The following is a 22,616-nucleotide window of genomic DNA, read 5'->3' on the forward strand; positions in this document are numbered from 1 at the left end:
CTGATGTGCGGGGAGGTGAGTAGCTTGAAAGAGAATCCTTCCTCCTTCCACACTTTTTGCTTCATTCCAAATGCTCTTTCTTTACTTTTATGTGGCCGTGAGACAGGGATTCCCAAGATTCAGTTACAACTTTACAATTATTCAATTGATAACAAATTTAAATGGTTTCCTCTGTCCACCTACCATTTGGCTTTGAGCATATTTCTGTGGTCATTTTCTCCAAATATACTTGCCATAAGTGGCTGCAGACAACAATATTCTGGGTATATTGTTCCTGAAGATACACTCCAGCAGCTGAGATGTTGCCTCACCCTTTTATGTCCAGTGAAACTCACAACATAAATTCCAAAAGACTGCACAGAAGTGAATCTAACTCATAAAGATCATGAGTATTTTTCTCCTTTTCATCTTTTCCTATTATACTGGAAGTGTCGATGAATGGAATGAAATACCAACTAGCTTTCTTTGAGTCAAGATATTTGTAAAATTATTATTTTGTACATATTTGCTCACGTACCAATCCAACTTAAGACTAACAAGTCAGCATAATCACTTACACAAAGTGCTGGAGTAATTCAGTAGGTCATGCCTGTCCTGCCCTTCCAGTTTTCTTCCCTCTCCCCACCAGATCTGTCTAAAGAAGGGTTCCGACCCGAAACGTCACCTATCCACGTTCTCCAGGGATGCTGCCTGGCTTGCTGAGTTACTCTAGCACTTTGTGTCTTTACTTTGTAAATCATGCAATTCCTTGTTTCTACATTCAGAACAATCACTCCCTCATAAAATTCATCAATTTTAAATTTCAATTCTCGGGAAGCATCACCAACAGACTTTCAATATACGGCTAAAGGATTCACTTTTCATGATGAGGTTCTTTTTAATTCCAATTCTACTATACATTATATTATAATAAAAAGTAACAAAGAAAGAAAGAAAAAAAACTGTTGGAGTAACCATTCTCGAAAAAATGAAGCATATAAAACAAAAACAAAAATGTCAAACTACCTTCTCTCAAAATCAGAAATAACTTTTTTTTCAAGAGAATAATAAAGCAATGGACATCAGCTTTTAAATTCAGCCTTACAATTCTCAAATATTATTACTTGACCTAATGAAAAGTAAGACAGACACAAATGAAACGTGAGCGTCAAATATGATTTTGCCAAAATCATCTAATTGTTAAGTCTAAAGCTTAGTTTTGTTTCATCTTTACAAGTAAGTAAACAGCCAAACAAGGGGACAGATGGAGTAGCTGCATTTGCTGATGTACTTCAATGTTTATGATCACATAGCATGCATTTATCCAACCACTTGATCACCATTAAACAACTGGGAATCAGATGTAACTGGTTTGAAATATATTAAGAGTAGAAAACCAAGAACGACAGACTTGTTATAAAAATAACCCGTCACGCATCTAAACACCATTTTCAATTAGACAAATTAGTCTGAGATTCAGTCTAGATATCAATGCTGCCAGCATTAGGTCAAAAGTAAACAATGCATCTTTTTTATTTCTGTTAAAATGTGTCGTCCAAGCTGTTGGATTATCTGGAATCTAATTGCATCAATTAAATAGATATACCTACCTGCTGGGCTTGGTACCTCTGTTGTGCCTGCTGCATGTATGATGACTGTTGCTGTTGTTGCTGTTGTTGATTGTAGTACGGTTGCTGGCCCTGCTGACAGTAACCACTCATGCTCTGCTGACTATAATGTGGGGGCATCTACCAAAGGAAAGCCAAAATAGAGTTTCATGAGAGAGATGAAATTACCCAGACAGATCTCATGTATGAGCTTCATATAAAGCACTTTCATCATAACATACTGTTGTTATTATCATCAAACTGCAAATTCATTTGTTTTACCTATTTCTATAAATCATACTTTTTCTTGTACTCTAAAGGGCCTGTCCCACTTTCGCGACCATTTCAGCGACTGCCGGACCCGTCCAAGGTCGCCAAAAATTTTCAACATGTTGAAAATTCAGTGGCGACCAGAAAGTTGCTACGACTCTTTGGGTGACTGGGAGACCTCTCACGACCAGACAGGCTACAAGTCGCGGGGTGTCACCAGGGGGCATGTCGACAGGGAGTCGCCTGTATGATCGTGAGGTCTCCTAGTCACCCAAAGAGTTGTTGCATCTTTCTGGTCGCCACTAAATTTTCAACATGTTGGAAATTTTTGGCGACCTTGGACTGGTCCGGCAGTCGCTGAAATGGTCGCCCCCCACCCCCATTCAGGGCATCATAATGTTTGGGACACAGCAATGTCATGTAAATGAAAGTAGTCATGTTTAGTATTTTGTTGCATATCCTTTGCATACAACGACTGCTTGAAGTCTGCGATTCATGGACATCACCAGTTGCTGGGTGTCTTCTCTGGTGATGCTCTGCCAGGCCTGGATTGCAGTCATCTTTAGCCAATGCATATAAAAGGCATGCTCAATTGGGTTCAGATCAGGTCATTAACTTGGCCACTCAAGAATTTAACTTTTTTAGCTTTGAAAAACTCCTTTGTTGCTTTAGCAGTATGTTTGGGATCATTGTCTTGTTGTAGAATGAACTGCCGGCCAATGAGGTTTGAGGCATTTGTTTGAACTTGAGCAGATAGGATGTGTCTACATACTTCAGAATTCATTATGCTACTACCATCAGCAGTTGTATCAACAATGAAGATAAGTGAGCCAGTACCTTCAGCAGCCATACATGCCCAGGCCATAACATCCCCACCACCGTGTTTCACAGATGAGGTGGTATGCTTTGGATCTTGGGCAGTTCCTCCTCGCCTCCATACTTTGCTCTTGCCATCACTCTGATACGTCAATCTTCGTCTTATCTGTCCACAAGACCTTTTTCCAGAACTGTAGTTGTTCTTTTAAGTACTTCTTGGTAAACTGTAACCTGGCCATCCTATTTTTGCAGCTAACCAGTGGTTTGCATCTTGCAGTGTAGCCTCTGTATTTCTGTTCATGAAGTCTTCTGTGGACAGTGGTCATTGACAAATCTACACCCAACTCCAGAAGAGTGTTTCTGATTTGTCAGACAGGTATTTGGGGATTATTCTTTATTATAGAGAGAATTCTTCTGTCATCAGCTGTGGAGATCTTCCTTGGCCTGCCAGTCCCTTTGCAATTAGTAAGCTCACCAGTGTTCCCTTTCTTCTTGATGATGTTCCAAACAGTTGATTTTGGTAAGCCTAAGGTTTGGCTGATGTCCAACAGTTTTATTCTTGTCTCTCAGTCTCATAATGGCTTCTTTGACTTTCATTGGCCCAACTTTGGTCTTCATGTTGATAAACAGCAATAAGTTTCCAAAGGTGATGGAAAGACTGGAGGAAAGACTAGGTGCTGAGAGCTCTCTTATACCTGCATTAAGGAGGCAATTAAACACACCTGAGCAATTACAAACACCTGTGAAGCCATGTGTCCCAAACGTTATGGTGCCCTGAAATGGGGGGGGGGGGGGGGGGGACTATGTATAAACACAGCTGTAATTTCTACATGGTGAAACCAAAATGTTTAAAAATGGCCTTTAATAAAATCTGACAATGTGCACTTTTTACATATTTTAAAAACTCTGCCAATGTACTCAAGTCGTCCATTATTTTCCCAATATCAAAATTCCTGAAATACTACGGCTTAATGAACAGTATCACAACATTATAAGCCTCTTCTTTTCATGTTATACGTAACCTCTTTGGACAGCCAAAGATGGATCCCTTCTACTATGGAGCTTTTGGTTTTTTCCACTGGAATGTAACGTTTGAGAATATTTCCTCATATATGTGCCATTGTACAATTAAACTAGTGTTTTAGACTGGTTTGTCTATGTAGATTTCAGTTTAAAACTCTAGTTTTGTCATTTATTGCCTGAACCAAAATAAATATTTTTCATTTAATTTTACTGAAAGATTTAAGCTAATTGTTAATGACATTTGCCTGCATCTCACAGAGCCAAGGGGTGATTCAAATTCTTGCAGTTTCCCTGGAGTTTATACTGGAAATCTGCCTGCTAAACCCGCACCTCTATTCTGCGACTGCATTCATTTCCCTTCAGTTCAGCCAAGGGTACAGCTTCACTATCTATCAAAGCATTTTGGTGAGATTGACTGTCAGTGAGGCCTTGCTTTGCTTGAGGCCTCATCAATTAAATCACAGCTGGCTTCCATAAGGATATTCACACCATTTGAGAAGCTCAATACAAAACCGAGTTAAGAAGGTTAACAGGTTTTCAGAAATTTAGAATCATTATGCTTACTTGATTGCTGTACCATTTTATTAATACCCGAACTGCTTTAGAGCAACTTTTTAGTAAATAATAGTTTGTTCCAGCTCAAATTGGGGAGTTTATATTGTATGAACCCCGTTACCTAAAATACAAGTTGCTTACAAAGTGAAAAATTCTGTGTTCTGAAATATATTCAATGAGAAAACAGCAAATCTATTTATGTAGCACCTTCAAAATAGAAAAATATTGCAAGCCACAAAATATAAAAAATGAGGACTTATTCAAATTATTTGATGAGGTAGATTTTCCACATATAAACAGAAAATGTTACAAACATTGACCAATAATTTGAACGACCAATTTTGGTTTTCGCTTTAATATTGCAGGTGATTGTTGAGTACTTCTAGAATTGTTTGTTTTATTTCAAATATTTCAAAATTGTCGATTGCTGGTAACTTTCCTGTTGCCTGGAATTTGACTTCCAGTATTCTCAGTTAGATCCAGAGCGCAACTTTATACAAAAGTATGTTAGATAAAATAATATTGAATTTAGTTTAGTTTAGAGGTACAGCACGGAAACAGGCCCTTCATCCCACCGAGTCCTCACTGTATGTTTTTGGGGTGTGGGAGGAAACCCGAGCACCCAGAGAAAAGCCACGCGGTCACGAGGAGTCTGTACAAACTCCGTACAGACAGCACCCATAGTCAGGATCAAACCCGGATCTTTGGCGCTGTAAAGCGCAACTCTACCACTGCGTCACCGTGCCACAGTAGAGTTAATATTTATTTTAATGATCAACATTGTGATCCACTTTCCTTCTTATTTTAGTAACACTATAAGGATTACAGGGACATGATGCTGATATCATGAAAGGACAAATTGGAAATGTGTGAATTCATTTCGTATGACTTGCAATTATGCCAGTTAAAATATACTTCTGAACTTTTTTTTTAAGTTCCATCCCTCCCCACATACACAATGTTTTGCCCCTCTTTAGAAATTTTACTCATGCACACATTTAACTGAAAATACCTTGTTCTTGGACTAAATTGTAAGCATGCAGTTATATCAACAAGTAGATACAACATTTTTTCCTCTTGTGTCCTGCAATAAACACATCATGACATTTTAGGAAGATAGACACAAAATGCTGGAGTAACTCATCGGTACAGGCAGCATCTCTGGAGAAAAGGAATGGGTGACATTTCGGGTCGCGATCCTTCTTCAGACTGAGTCGGGGGAGAGGGAGACAAAGAGATATGTAAGGGTAAGTTGTGAAAACAAGACATCAAAGGGGACAAAGTTAAGGAAAATTTAGAAAAGACCATTGTTAGTTTGGGGAAGGTGACAACAAAGCATACAAAGATAAAATGTAATTAGGACGACAGTCAGACTGGTCGGACAACTAGGGTGGGGGGGGAAGAGATGGAGAGAGAGGGAAAGCAAGGGCTACTTGAAGTTAGAGAAATCAAAATTCATACCGCAGGGTTGTGAGTTGCCCAAACGAAATATAAGGAGTTGTTCGTCCAATTTGAGATGGGCCTCACTCTTGACAGTGGAGGAGGCCCAGGACAGAAAGGTCAGTGTGGGAATGGCAGGGGAAGTTAAAATGTTTAGCAAACAGGAGGTAATGTAGTTTGAGGTGGGCTGAGTGTAGGTTGTCAACAAAACAATTACTGTGCCTGTGCTTTGTCTCGACTTTGTCTTTAATTAATTCTTGATGGCATTAAGTATCTGCAGGTGTGTATTTCTGTGTTAATACGATTAAAATATGCTATTATCTACAGAAATAAAATTAATACTACACTTCAGTCCAATTCTTGAAAGAACTTTCAGTTCATGTTTTAGAAGCACGAGAACAACAAATGTGATTAAAGCCCTACAACAAATTTTAAAAAATGTAACCATCCCATGATATTAACCCAATATTTGGTGCAAATTGTTTTCTTCAACTACACGCCATTTTCTAATCGAGAGAGCTAGATGCTAGCAAGTTTCCAAGACAGTTAACAATATTCCTCGGTTGCAAAAGTTCAACCATGTTGCCTACATCAAATATTGAAGAGCAAATTACAAAAAATATTGAACTCTTTGTAAATGAAAATATTTTCTAATGTAAACATTACTTTTCCTCACGATGTTTAAATTCATCACTACAGGAGCATACCAGTGAGCATGTTATTTATAGAAGACACAGAAAAAAAAATTTAAACAATGCAACACCAAAACCAGAGGAACAAAATCTGTTATATTTAACTCCAAAAACCTATCCCTGCAAAATTATCTAAATCAAGTATTCTTGAGGATTCACAGAAGGGTTAAACATTTTTTTCTGGATCCTATTTCTATTCAATATAGCAAAAGGCCAATCAATTATGTTATCCCAAATTCCAACCTTCAAGCGTATACCAGATTATGAAGTTTATGTTACACCAGTGTATCAGTCACATCTTTTCTGGGAGTTTTAATTTCAAAGTGTCCTTCCTGGGCATTACACACATGTAACATTTACTGCATATGCATTCTACAATTTAAAAAACTCTAGCTTTGGAACCTAATGATGTGCTGTATTACCTTTTACAATTTCATGGCTGCAGTATTATTTAAAGAGTGAACAAACCTGAAGCTGGAGAAATCACAAGCAGTGTTTTGAAAAATTAACATCAAATACTACCAAACATAATAATCGGGTCTCGACCCAAAACATCACCCATTTCTTTTCTCCAGAGATGCTGTCTGACCCACTGAATTCCTGCAGCTTTTTGTGGCGATCTTCAGTTTCAACCAGTATCTGCAGTTCCTTCCTTCACAACTAATCTTATTAAACACAGCTGTGCTTGTCACCATCCCTCTTACTTTAAAAACCATTCCAAAAAATATCCATACACCAGCTTTTCATTTATAGTGCAGCACACTTAAGATTTAATTTAAACAACTTGCACTAATAGAAGCAACTCATGGACCAAAGCATTCTAAAGTAGCATTATCATAAAGTAAATCATCTTTATAAATGAGGCAGTCACCAAAATGGTACGTAATTTAGGTGAATAAGCTGATCATTATTTGTGTAGGAAGGAACTGCAGATGCTAGTTTAAACCGAAGATAGAGACAAAATGCAGGAGTAACTCAGTGGGACAGGCAGCATCTCTAGAGAGAAGGAATGGATCAGTCCCGCTGAGTTCCGCCATCATTTTGTGTCTATCTGATCATTATTTAACTTGCAATGCTTTGTTGCCATCAAATCACTCCATGCCTATTTTGTGCTTTTATATTCTTGTTATTCTGGTTGTAAACAATATGCAGCCAAAAGACATTTGAAACTTCAAGCTGTTGAATTATTTTGTTAAAAAGGCTTTGTTGCCACAGGGTTTACATAGTGAATGTTATGTGAATGAGTAATGAGCAGCACCCAAAATAGAAGCATCCTTTACTGGCTGCTATGGTAGCTTTGAAACACATCATTTATAGTCAAATCTCATTAACCCAGATGCCTGCCGAGCCACTCTTCTTTCAGTCTTGCAAAGTGCTCTAGTTTGTCTTATCGTGTTTACTTTTGACAACCAGTTGTTGAACACAAGCACAAAAGATGAAGGTCAACCTGCACACATTAACGAGGGTCCTTGTACAATGCTGGCATTTCTACACCGTGAAGAACTCCATAAATGCTTAAGTGCCTGTCTTAACGCAAGCACAATGGAGCTGACCAGAAGAGTAAAAGAAAACTAAAGCAGCCAGCCCTCTCTTTCAGAATGTCACCAGTCAGGTGTGAAAGTCATAAAACACATTGCTGTTGAAAAATATAATAGAACACACCCCGCAGCCAGTCTGCTGGCAATACTCGTTGCATCATCCCAAGTTTAGCTTAGTTTAGAGATACGGCATGGAAACAGGCCCTTCGGCCCACAGTCCTCAACGACCAGCTACCAGCACTAACACTATCCTATCTTATAGTTTATACTACTACACAGTAGGGACAATTTTACATTTACCAAGCCAATTTACCTACAAACCTGTACGTCTTTGGAGCGTGGGGGGAAACCGGACAGGGCACCCAGAGAAAACCCACGCAGGTCACGGGGAGAATGTACAAACTCCATACAGACAGCACCTGTAATCTGGATCAAACCCGATCTCTGGCATTGTAAAGCAATAGCTCCACCGCTACGTCACCGTGCCGCCATAAGTATTTAACACTTCATGTCAGAATTAATATTTCTTAATGCAAGCCGAAAATCATAGAACATAGGGTGGTACAGCACAGGAACAGGCCTTTCGGCCCACAATGTCCATGCTAAACACGAGTTAAACCAATCTCTGCCTGAACGTGATCCGTATCGCTCCATTCCCTGCAGGTCTGTGTGCCTATCTAAAAGTCTCCTAATGCCTCTATTGTGTCATCACCCCTAGCTGCGCGTTCCAGGTATCCACCACTCGCTGTGTAAAAGATGTGTCCCTCACATCTCATTTAAACTTTGTCCCTCTCATCTTATAGTTTATACCCTCTGGTCTTTGACATTTTCGCCCGGGGGAAAAAGGTTCTGACTATCTACCCTATTAGTGCTTATCAACTTTGATATATTCATTCAGGCCTCCCCGTCAGCGACCGACACTCCTGAGAAAACAATCCACATTTGTCCAACTTCTCCTTATCCTAATACTCTCCAACCCAGGCATATAAGCAAAGTGGACAGAATGCACAATTTAAAAAAAATCTTGGCAAAAATATGATAACAATTTACAACAGTAATGTACAAAAATAAACTAACAACATAAACAACTGTATTATCGGTGTGGACAGACACAAAATGCTGGAGTAACTCAGCGGGACAGACAGCATCTCTGGATAGAAGGAATGGGTGACATTTCGTGTCGAGACCCTTCTTCAGATCGGTCCGAAGAAGGGCCTCGACCCAAATATCACCCATTCCTTCTCTCCAGAGATGCTGTCTGTCCTGCTGAGTTACTCCAGCATTTAGTGTCTATTTTCAGTGTAAAGCAGCATCTGCAGTTCCTTGCTACACATTTTGTATTCTCTGTGTGATCACTTGAAGATTAATGTAGGAAAAAAATACCTCAGTCTTTGAACGTCAGAATAAGTACAGAGTCTCCAGCATTTATTAACAAAACCTTTATATTTTAACCACATGGAGGGAATATCTTTACAACCTTGCAAAGATCCTTCCCTGGCGAAGCAATGCTAATCAGAACAAAATATTATACTATGATTGAATACAACTATATAAACTGCACGCAACGTGACTATGTACATACGATCACTCATACCAGTTTCCTTTTAATGCACTAAAGTATTGCACCTCAAGAGGAATTCAGCAGATTGATTTATTAAAAGGCAGATCTTGCATTTGTCTAATATCTTTAACAACTCTCAACACATTGTGAAGTGTTGGAGCCAATTAAATGCAGTTCTTGAGAGATATGGCAGATAATTTATGACTTGGTTTAGCATCATAACAGTACTGCACTCCCTCAGGTAATGCATTGAGAATATCTGACATATTTGCGCGCAAGCCTTCAGGATTCAAACTCCCGACTCAAATGGCATGCGTGTGTACATGCAATTATAAGGAATTCATGAAGATCCAAACATTTTCAACATGTATGCTACGCTTCAGTGATTTCACAACATCTTCACAAATTACAGTACGGCATTCCTGGTGCGACCTCCAGAGAGCACAGCTGCGAGATGTCATCTATAAATGATAATAGGGATTGGCAGCTACCATATCTGAGCTAATGGTGCACAAACCTGGCCATCTTTCCTTTCCTCATGGCCCCTGACGGATGAATGAATAAATCAAGCTAATTTCCATTTATGTTTTATTAGTACACATTGGAACTGATTCATCTTTACTGAATCCACTCTCATATGTAGGTTCAACAGGCGTAAGATAATTAACAACACAAAATAAAGGCAATTCTGTTAACATTTTTGGGAGGATTTAAAAAATATATATAAATGGAAGGTTGGAACACACTAGATAGTCTAACTATCGAGGAGGTTACTAACTAGTAAGATAGTCCAGCAAGTTCACGTGATCTCAATTCAACATTAATTTCAGTGGTATTTTAATAGGCACTGAATTGTAATCAGGACTTCACTAACACATGAAACCATGATCGAGAGGCAAAAAAAAAAATCCAATTTTTAGCATTTCCACTTAAAACTAAATTTCATAAACCTTAAATTTACAAAGAGGAAGTAATTAAAAGCAGTCTCCACAGAAAAGTCAAAATAAGCAGGACCTATAAGGAACAAACAAATTCGGCAAAAATAAATTATTTCCATTACCTGTAATAGTTCCTGAAACATTAAAAGGTATGGGATGTATTAGTATGGTTACTGCTGTTGGACATAGATTCATTATTGCAACTTGGTTAATGGTATTGAACCACGCCTGTCCCATGCACCAGGTGGAAAAGCTGTCAGCACAACTGCAATGTCTCAAACATCCCTCTACAATGGAAGCACATTGTTTCTGCCAGGTTTTTACTTATACAGAATGGTTAAACACTACAATGCGTTTCAATTTACTGGAAAACAAATTCAGTTTTCTCTCCCCTTGGGAAGTTTTATACTGCATTTCATGCAATCTCTTATCACATGTCAATTAGTTTTGCAGTGGGAAATTGAAACACAAAGCGTTTCAGTCACCAAACATCCTTCAGCCATGCCTGGAGATTTCACTTTGTGGTGGTCATTTCTGTTAGTAGAGTCTAATTCCAAAAAACAGTGGAACCAGCACCAAATTTTAAACACAATGTAAATGCAATACCAAGAGACAGTATGATCTTTTGCACTCGTGATCTTTTTTGGGTTTAAAGAACACAAAGATGTTTTGTTTTTTTAAAAATGAAACTTTATTCAAAATAAAAAATCTATACAAACAAGAACTGTGCAAAAATTCTTCTGCCATTCTCGGTGGCTATGTCCATTCATTAGCGTTGTATTTGGTAGTGCTCACAGAAACACCAGTATACCTTGCACCCTTGCGCCTCATATGGTCCCCTGGGATGTTATCCCTTCCCTCGTTTGAGGGGCTTCTCCACCACAACCTCCCCCCCCAAATGTCCAACAGCAGAAGGACCCTCGACTGTGGTCCTCACCCACAGAGCCTTGGCGTTGGTTGCACCAAGTTTCAGTGCGTCCCTCAGCACGTGCTCCTGCAGTCTGGGATGGGCTAGTCGGCAACATTCCCTGACGGACATCTCACTCTGCAGGGATGTCAACCAGTTTCAGGCAGACCAAAGAATGTCTTTTCACATTGTACCCTGACTGAATGAATCACAACTGAGAATTTAGGTGATTCAAGCTTTGATAGTGCATTCAGAAAGTATTCAGACCCTTCACTTTTTCCACATCTTGTTACGTTACAGCCTTATTCTAAAATGGATTAAATTCATTCTTTTTAAATCATCTATCTACACACAATACCCCATAATTAAAAAAGCGACAACAGGTGTTTAGAAATTTTTGCAAAGTAATAAAAAAGAAATAACTGAAATATCACATTTACATAAGTATTCAGAGCCTTTACTAAGTATTTTGTTGAGGCACCTTTGGCAGTGATTACAGTCTCAAGTCTTCTTGGGTATGACGCTACAAGCTTGGCACATCTGTATTTGGGTAATTTCTCCCATTCTCTATTCTCTGCAGATCCTCTCAAGCTCTGTCAGGTTTGATGGGGAGCGTCAAAGTGAAGCTATTTTCAGATCCCTCCAGAGATGTTTGTTCGGATTCAAGTCCGGACTCTGGCTTGGCCACTCAAGGACATTCACAGGCTTGTCACAAAGCCACTCCTGCGTTGTCTTGGCTGTGTGCTTAGGGTCGTTGTCCTGTTGGAAGGTGAACCACCGCCCCAGTCTGAGGTCCAGAAAGCTCTAGAGCAGGGTTTCATCAAGGATCCCTCTGTACTTTGCTCTGTTCATCGTTCCCTCGATCCTGACTAGTCTCCCAGTTCCTGCTGCTGCTTAAAAACATACCCACAGCATGATGCTGCCACCACCATGCTTCACCGTAGGTATGGTATTGGCCAGGTGATGAGCGGTGCCTGGTTTCCTCCAGACGTAACACTTGGCATCCAGGCCAAAGAGTTCAATCTTGGTTTCACCAGACCAGAGAATCTTGTTTCTCATGCCTTTTGGCAAACTCCAAGGGGGCTGCCATGTGCCTTTTACTGAGGAGTGCCTTCCGTTTGGCCACTCTACCATAAAGGCCTGATTGGTGGATTGCTGCAGATATAGTTGTCCTTCTGGAAGCTTCTCCCATCTCCACAGAGGAACTCTGGAGCTCTGTCAGAGTGACCATCGGGTTCTTCCCCAATTGCTCAGTTTGGCCAGGCGGCCAGCTCTATGAAGAGTCCTGGTGGTTCCAATGTTCTTTCATTTAAGAATGCAGAGGCCACTATGCTCTTCGGGACCTGCAATGGCTTGGTTTTTGCACTGACAAGCACTTTCAACTGTGGGACCTTATATAGACAGGTGTGTGCATTTCCAAATCATGTCCAATCAATTTAATTTACCACTGGTGGACTCCAATCGTTGTAGAAACATCAAGGATAATCAATGGAAACAGGATGAACCTAAGCTCAATTTTGAGTGTCATAGTAAAGGGTCTGAATACTTATGGAAATGTGATATTTCAGTTATTTCTTTTTAATTATTTTATAAAAATTTCTAAACATCTGTTTTCGCTTCTTCATTATGGGGTATTATGTGTAGATTGATGATATAATTTTTTTTAATCCATTTTAGAATAAGGCTGTAATGTAACAAAATGTGGAAAAAGTGAAGGGGTCTGAATACTTTCCGAATGCACTGTATTTAAATGCCTTTGAGGAAGCCCAGACCAGATGGCAACACTTGTACAAAAACTTTTGAAATTTCAATTTACCGATTACTTTATCCAAATACAAACAGGGAAAATAAAAGTATAACGTTTAAATTGATTTTCTGTCATTTAAAATCACAGTGGACATTGGTGAGAAACAAATGTTTCAAATATGTTTTTTAATTTTCAACTATCCTATTTGTAAATGTCCTGATGAAAGTGGAGCAAGTTACCATTCTTCTACTCAGCGGCTGTGGAAAGCATCTTGTCCGGAAATATTACCATCTGGTTTGGGAATTGCTCTGCCCAGGACAAGAAGGCTCTGCAGAGAGTAGTGCGTTCGGCCGAACGCACTACGGGAACTTCACTCGCCCCCCTGCAGGAACTATACATCAGGAGGTGCAACTCCAGACCAATAAAATCATGGGAGACCCCTTCCACCCATGCAGCGGACTGTTCCAGCTGCTACGGTCAGGCAAACGCCTTCGTTGCCATGCTGTGAGAACGGAGAGGTTGAGAAGGAGTTTCTTCCCAGAGGCCATTCGGACTGTAAACTCCTATCTCACCAGGAACTAACTTTACTGAACGTTTTTCCTACCAATATTTAAAATGTAAAAGAATATGTGTGTGTTTATGATTGTGTTTATAGTTTGTTTGGCTGTTTGTTTGTTTGTCTTTTTGCACAAAGTCAGCGAGCATTGCCACTTTCATTTCACTGCACATCTCATATGTGTATATGATGAATAAACTTGACCTGACTTCTTGAATACAGCAAGGAATAGGTTTGAAAACAATTTTTAGAAACTTACATTACTAAGCCATCTGATTATGCTGGGTCATGGTAATTCTTCTTTGTTTGGTTTCCAGTGAGTTTGGCTACAATTTACACACAAAACATGGGATGCAGCGAACTTATAAATAAATATGACAGTTTAAGTAGTCAGTTTAGACGTTATGAGCACAACAAAAAACATGGTTAAGATCCAGACTGATTTACAGAAAATAATGATTGAAGTGAAGAGCAAATTAAGAAAAAAAATTAGGGATGAACTACAGAATGTAAACTGAATCATGGGATTTCTTTTAATGGATGAGGAATGGAATTCAATAAAATATATTCCGTTATAAGCAAAAAAAGCTGCAAACTATTACTGGAAGGATTGTGGTTGCATTTAAATAAAAAAATTCAAAATGAAAAGCTAAACCAAAAAGACAGCATGAAAGAAGATATAAAAATATAAGGAATGCTGTGGCGTCAGACCACTTATGGTCGAACCCTCGTCAGTAGCCACGAAGGCCGTCACGTGATGTCAGGGGCTGAGGGGAGTGTCCTGCTACATAGGCATATCTCACCTTGAGATCACCCCAGTCAACAGGTAGCTGAGCTCGAGACAACACCCTCACTCAGCTACAGCAGCAATGACAATTATGTTAGTGGACCAAACTTACATATAACACCTGAATAAAGCAACTGTTTATTCACCACGTTTGCTGCTGCTACAAGGCAAAGAAAAAAGACAAAACCAAATTGTCAAGAAATATATAGAGTTGATTAGTAACGACAGGGAAATTATAAAAACATTAAATAATAAACATATTTTAAAAAAAAAGATTAAAACATAACCCTAAACCTAACACAAACGGGCAAGAGAAAGATAATTGACAAACTGCCAAAGTTTCCTATGTTCAGATGCCAAGCAGGGAAGAGAAATAAGAGAAACACTACCATAACGAGATCTGTGCCACAGGTGCTCAGATAACGCTATTCGCAAACACAAAAGAGGAAGTTGGAACAAAATATGGGAATTATAGTTAGATCACCTTATCAGTGATAGAAAATATAATGTTAAATCTACTAAATCACCACTCCAGAGATTGAAACTTAAAAAAAAAAAAATTCTGTGAGATTAAGTAAGAATTCACCGACTTGATACAGGGGATTAAAAAAAGTTAATTATGTTTCTGGCTCAACTGGTGCTTCTTAAACAGACAGGTATTTTTATAGACACAAAAAGCTGGAGTAACTCAGCGGGTCGGACAGCATCTCTGGAGAAAAAGGAATAGGTTAACTTTCGGGTCAAACCCTTCTTCAGACTGAGTGTTAGGGGAAAGGGAAATGAGAGATATAGAACAAATGAATGAAGGATATGTAAAAAAGTGGTGAAGATAAAGGAAACAGGCCATTGTTAGCTGTGGGCTGGGTGAAAACAAGTTACAGACAATGAGACGCAACAAGTTGACTGTAGCTGGTACAATGACTTGGGTGGGGGAAGAATGGAGAGAGAGGGGATGCAAGGGTTACTTGAAGTTAGATAAATCACTTAAGTTAAGTTACTTGAAGTTAGAGAAATCAATATTCATACCAAAGATCCTATAACTACATAACTATAGGATCTTTCATTCATACTGCTGGGTTGTAATGGCCCTGTCCCACTGTACAAGTTCATTCAAGAGTTCTCCTGAGTTTGCCCTGATTTGAACTCGGAGATTTACGGTAATGGCCACGCGGAGGTACTCGGAGGTACTCGGAGATCTTTCAACATGTTGAAAAATCTTCACGAGTCTTCCTGAGCTTACCGCATTTCCCGAGTACCTGCCGTTAGCGTTACGAGCCGCTAAGAGACGTCCCCGAGCTCCGACGTACATTCTACGTGCTTCCACGAGTTTGATTTTGTTTTAAACTCGGGAGAGCTCTTGAATGAACTCGTACAGTGGGACAGGCCCATAAGTTTTACCATTTCAAAGTAGACACGGTTAACAGAGCAGATATCTTCAGTTTTTAAAGACTTTGATGTGACACTATGCAGGTTTATGGAAAGAACATTGGTCCAGTTTCCAAGGGAAGTGTAGAGGACGTTATAAAGAGTACAACACGGTAGGATGCGAAGTTCCGTAAGTCTCACTGCTGCAATTGGTGTTCACAACTTACATTAATGATATGGACTTACAAGTAAAACAATATTAATATGTGTAGATGACTGTTGAGGCATAGCTGACACCAAGCACCATAAAAAGAAGCAACAATATTATAGGGGCAGTTTGGGTTGTAGTGAGACAAATAACTGTTTGAAACGTAGATGCAGGTGGATGTACTCAGTGTAGAAAACAATGCAAACACTTCCAAAACAGAACACAGGAAGGAGTAATGGGCGATTCTTCAGGCGACTGTCAAGTCGACGGCAGTCCCCTAAAGAAACGCCAACTGCAACGGCGCACACACACGCGCGCGCGCGCACACACACACACACACACACACTGCAAAGCCAATGTGATACAGACACACACCGCGATGAACAGGAAGGTTGGCATTGTAATTAAGACGGTGAAAGCACAGTGTACGGGAAGGGTCATGTACGTCCTTTAAAAGAGGAGGGGAGAATGGGGAGAAGTGGTGGGGGGAGGGGGGGAAGAGAAGGAGTGGAGACAACTTTGTAGAAGCCAGAGATACACAACAGTTATCCTTGGTTCTGAAAACTACTGCTTACTTTTTTTTCCCAATGAGCTAATGAAATTCACCGGTCAGCACCGGCTACAACCTACGAGAACCTATGACAACCTTCGACCTCCTGGCAACCCACTACCATTGCACCTACGGCAGGAGAATTCTCGCTACTCTCCATGGCGGCTTCATTCTGGTCCCTGCTAATTTTTCAACATGTTGAAAAATTTGCGGCAACCAGAATGAGGCCGCGACTAGTTCCCAGAATGCGGGGACTCCTCACGACCATGAAGGCGACTACCCGGCAACCACCCGCGAACGTGTGGCAACCATGTGGCGACCTCATAGTCTCCTGCAGTCGCCTAAGTGGGACAGGCCATAAAGGAATAGTGATAAATAATTAAATGTGGCAATGCCAGTCAGAAAAATTAAATATTTTGGATTGCAAGTATGTTGGACACCGCTCATCTTGAGGAAATGCGATTCCTCCTAATGGATAAATCAGACCAATTCATAACGAGTTGGTCTCCATTCGTCGTTTTTTTGGAATCATATGGTGCAACACAATTGTAAAAAATAACTGTTTCAGGACTGGTCAAGATTATAAATAATGATCTTTTCTTTTCACTATTTTCTCTCTCAACTTTCTTCATTTACTCGTTCTCTTTCTTCACACACTATATATTTCACATCTTTCTATCCTTTACTATCTAACTTCTTTTTCTTATTCTCATCTTTTTTCAATGTAACAAAAAAAAAAAAGTTGTACATAAAAGTATTATGAAAATATATATTAGGCACTTTGGTGCCATATGACTGTACTTACTTCTAATAAAATAAAATATTTTAAAAAATAAATAAATAAATAAATAAATATTCTAGCAAAATAGTCGACTCTTGGTAGATAGCAAAATCTCAAAGTACAAGATAAATGAAAGCTCCAATTTGGATGTGTTATGGCAATGGAAGCCAGTATTCTGGCCAGCTGTGGAAAAGTTCCACAGCTCAACCGAGGATGAAAGAGGACACTTCAGTTTCAAAGAGTTGTCATGGAGAAGGGCCCTGGAAATATATACCAAAGAAGTAGAGGTTATGCAGGGTTTTTTCTGCATTTATTTGGGGAAAGTGTTTGTTTGCCTATAACTGAATTATGTACAAGCAGCAAAAGCTTAAGATTCAAACAAGGTTTGTATCAAAAGGTATGATGGCAAGGTAAATTGGAATTCCCTACTTATTCATGAACCAGTGTATTTATATACATCGATTATATTAAATCATGCATTTATATTTAACATTCTATGTACCTTCAGGATATTTAGTAATTTTTAAATATCCATTTCCGTGAAGAGTGAGCATTTAGTGCCATTCAAGGCATATTCTCCGTTATTTCTTAACCTCACTGTTACTAAATTTATTTTCTACATTTTTCAGTGCTTGAAAAATTCTCCATAAATTGTATTTTGACATATTTTCATACTCCTCGATACAAAAGTAATCGTAGGACACGACACAAAACAATGCCAAATTATTAACCCTCCAAGGTTTGCATAATCAATGTGAATAATCTGTTCATATTTCATTGTGAAAGAAAACAATTCAGCAAAAGATTTCTAATCCATCATGATTTGAAAGGATGTCATTCATAAAATATTGAACAGGTATAATTCAAAATGGGCAAGACACCTCTGGTTTTACTCATTCTTTTTATAAATGCCACAATGTTTTGGATATCTAAAATAGGATCACTCTCTAACAAACCAAGAGGAACCAAGAAAGCGTTTATTACAACAAACAAAATTGATTGGTCGCATTAAAACATTAAAGACTACTTATTCTTTAAACTTAAGGCTTCTTGACATTGACTGGCTGAAGGAAAGGCGTCAGATGAATAACTATTATTTTTTACTAAATCTACTTTGCAAAGTGTTCACATACAGTTAATATGTTCAGTGGTCTATTACAGATACTTTGCCTTCTATTTAAACTACATTCATTATCCCTTACATTATTTTTCAGTGTTTCATTCTATTTTCTCATTCACCACCAAATATCACAAACAGCTTGGGTTATTAATATTTAAACACAATTATAAATGGTAGGACGGCGAGTAAGACTGGAGCATAGAGGGCTTACCTTCCCCTCCTTCCCCCCCCCCCCCCCCCCCCCCCCCCCCCCCCCCCCCCCTTCCCTCCCTCCCCCCCCCTTACCAATCTACTGGCCAACGTTTTGGTCACTAGAAAATCTGAAGAAGGGTTTCGGCCCGAAACGTTGCCTATTTCCTTCGCTCCATAGATGCTGCTGCACCCGCTGAGTTTCTCCAGCATTTTTGTGTACCTTCGATCTTCCAGCATCTGCAGTTCCTTCTTGAACAGAATATAAAGTGGAGCTGCTTTATCAAGGGGAGAGACATGGCTTGGCCGCAGCTCCCCAGATGCAACCATCTAGCCCAAAGTTTTCTCCATCCATCGCATGGACAGAACTGAGGCATCGGAAAATGAGCGAGATGTAGTACTGCTGTCCACCTCCTGCTCTCCACTGCTGGTAGTGAAATGTCATCCCTTTTACCTACCGAGGCAATTCACCTCTTTCATCAGGACCGCAGTCTACATCCCACCCCAGGCAGACATTCATGTGGCATTGGAGACGTTGCACGCCGTGATCAACAAACACCGGATGGAATACCCTGACACCTTTCCCATCATAGCCGGAGACTTCGACAAAGCCAGCCTGAAGAAATTACTCCCTAACTACAACTAGTACATTTCCTGCAGCACCAGAGAATTAAACACCGACGACCTCTGCGATACTAGAATCAGAGCTGCCTATCGATCCATCCCTCGCCCTCTCTTTGGGAAGTCCGAGTACTCAACTGTGCTCCTTCTTCCAGCGTATAGGCTGCAACTGAAGATCGAAACTCCAGCAGTGAGTGCTGCACAAAGCTGGTCAAAGAGGAGCAACTCTGGGATTGCTTGGTGGCTGCAGACTGGGCAATGTTCAAGGACTCAGCAACACACCAGAATTAATGCCCCACAGTTGTTACTTGCCACAAAGAAACGTGTGGAGGAGTACGTTCCCACGAAAACATAGAAACATAGAAAAATAGGTGCAGGAATAGGCCATTTGGCCCTTCGAGCCAGCACCGCCATTCAATATGATCATTGCTGATCATCTAAAATCAGTTCCCCGTCCCTAATTTTTCCCCATATCCCATGATTCCTTTAGCCCTACGAACTAAACTCTCTCTTGAAAACCATCTGAGTGTTCCCCAACCAGAAGCCTTGGATTAACCAGGAAGTCTGCATTGTTCTGAGGACCAGATCTTGGGCATTCAAGTCTGCCGACACAGCCGTGACAAGTCACGATATGACCTTGATACAGCCATCAAAATGGTTAAAAGAGACTATTGTTCTGAACTGGAGGATGAAGCAGATGTTCGTCGGCTGTGGCTGGGCTTGCACGCCATCACTTCCTACAAGACGAAACCAGGGAGCAGCTCAAGCTCAAGCAAAGCATCATTCCTAGCATCTTACGCACTCTTTGATGGAGAGAACACTGATGTGCCTTATCATGCTCCCACAGCCCCTCTATGTTAATACAATTTCAGTCCCAGAGGATTACGTCAGAAGATCCAACAGGAGCCTCATCCTTTGGAAAACATCTGGACCTGATGGTGTACCCAGCCATATTCTTAAAACATGTGCAGACCGACTGATTAGGGTTTTTGCGTTCATCTTCAACCTCTCATTACTGAGGTCTGAGGTTCCCACCTGCTTTAAGAAGGCATCAACAATGCCAGTGCCTAAGAAGGTGACGTGCCTCAATGACTACCAAGCGGTGGCACTGACGTCTATGTAGATGAAATGTTTTTAGAGGTTGGTTATGGCAAATATCAACTCCTTCCTCAACAAGAACCTAGGCCCACTGCAATGTTCCCACCACAACAACAGGTATACAGAGGATACAATCTCACCGGCTACCCATTGGACCACTTGGGACACTGAAAACACATACTTCAGGCGGCTCAGTGTTCAACACAATTGTCCCCTCCAAACTGGTTACCAAGCTCAGGGAACTGGGTCTCCCCGCATTCCTCTGCATCTTCATCTACAGGTGTACAGTAGAGAACATATTGACCCGTTGCATCACGGCCTGGTTCGGCAGCTCAAACTCAGGGACGTAGAGATTGCAAAATTTGACAAAACACTGCCCAGTCCATCACAGGTACTGACCTTCCCACCATCGAAGGGATCTACAGGAGTCGCTGCCTCAAAATGGCAGCCAGCATCACTAGAGACCCACACCACCCTGTCTACACTCTCATTTTTACCCCTGCAATCGGGAAGAAAGTGTAGGAGCCCGAAAACTGTAACGTCCAGGTTCAGGAACAGCTTCTTCCCTACAACCATCAGGTTATTAAACACTACAAACTCCAAACTGCATAGTCTTAGGGGTGTTGCACTATTATTGCGTGTGTGTGCGTGTGTGCGCGCGTAAACTGAACTTTTGTTGTTGTTTATAGTTACGTTTAGAGTACTGCGTTTACATATCTGTTGTGCTGCCGGAAGTTAAAATGTCATTGTTCCGTTTTGTAAAAGACTCTTGAGTCTCTTCAGATGAGACTGTAATCATAGCCCCTGACTTTTCTCAATCAAGTGGACTTCCATGATTTTTTTTCCCTGTACACACTGCATTCTAGAAGGAACAAACTGCCAGATTTGATACAAAGCTCAGAAATTAGATTATTTCTTCCCTCCTTAAAAGCCATTCGGTTTGAACACCGATACACTGAGTAGGTAGGTAGTTGCTGAGACAAGGAACAAGAGAACTGAAATCAGAGTTGATGTCATTAAGGGCCTGTCCCACTTTGGCGAAGAGGTAGAGAAGAGTTTAAAAAAATGTCATGTTAAAGACCTCCTTCGACTATATTGAAGACTAGCTTCGACTAACTTCGGGGAAGTTGGACACCGAATAGTGGGGAGTGAAGACGACCTCCTTTCGACTATGATGAAGACTATCTACGACTAACATGCCGACCTACTACGACTAAGCCTACGAGTAAAAAAAGTAGCGATTTTTCCCATGGCGACCTTTTTTTACTCGCAGGCATTTTTTATATCGAAAAAAACGTCGCGACCCAGCTGTGGCCTCGAGTGCGCGGAGACCACTCATGAGCATGAAGGAGAGTTACGAAGACCTCCAACGACCTCATGATGACCATGCTGCGAGTACGAGTCAAGGGCAAACTCGCCAATTAGGTCACCCAAGTGGGACAGGCCCTTTATGACTCCTCTGTTACACTTAAGGGCCTGTCCCACTTCGCAATTTTTCTGGCGACTGTCATAGTCGTAGCAGGTCACGGAAAAACAGGCGACTGGACCCCCCCTATGACAATGTCTACGACAAGCTACAACAACCTACCGCATAATCGACATCAAGCTACGGCAAGCTACTGACAACCGGCGACCCAATCTTCAAGATTAGGACGTCCATCTACAACAACACCTATGATAACCGACGTCCACTCGCAACAAGCTACGACCCTGTCGGCGACAACTGAGGACAACTGAAGACACGTGACGTCATTACCCTAGTTTTTCTATTAAGCCGGTTTTTCTATTAGTGTGCGGTGTTTTTGAATCATTCTGCATCATATCTACCATGGAGCAACATCAGAGGGCATTGCTCTTATTATAAGAAGAAGCTATGCTGCTTGCTTAAAGATCTGCAAGACAGAAGGACAAGAAGAATAGTGAAGAAGCCCAAGAGGAGGTCTCCTCAGTCTCCACCTGCCTGGTGGGTGGCCTTGACACTGGGCTGTCTCTTCCTCACCTTGGAGACATTTTACAATGCTCAATGTCTCTTAACAAAAATTTCAGGAAGTCCACGCACTTTATTTTTACCTGATCACGTGTTTTTCCAAAGTCGCTACTTGTCTTCTCTTGACGACAACCTACAACAGCACCGATGTCAGGAGAAGACAAGCTACAACAACCCCACGATCGTCAACATTTCAAAATCTAGTGGCGATCAGAAACATACTACGACTGAGGAGACTACTCACTACCGTACAGGCATCACCGCGGCGGCCACCTAGTCGC

The 22,616-nt window shown here is 40.6% G+C and overlaps 1 protein-coding gene across 1 annotated transcript in view; it reads right to left on the bottom strand.

Annotated features, from left to right (window-relative positions):
* The window catches only part of arid1b (AT rich interactive domain 1B (SWI1-like)), a 457,745-nt gene that overhangs the window by 345,426 nt on the left and 89,703 nt on the right, over positions 1 to 22,616 (bottom strand). Inside the window, 1 exon segment of the mRNA XM_055639980.1 lies at positions 1,590 to 1,727. Coding sequence (XP_055495955.1) covers positions 1,590 to 1,727 — 138 coding nt within the window.

The sequence above is a fragment of the Leucoraja erinacea genome, chromosome 8 (assembly GCF_028641065.1).
Source record: "Leucoraja erinacea ecotype New England chromosome 8, Leri_hhj_1, whole genome shotgun sequence".
NCBI classification, from domain to species: domain Eukaryota; kingdom Metazoa; phylum Chordata; class Chondrichthyes; order Rajiformes; family Rajidae; genus Leucoraja; species Leucoraja erinaceus.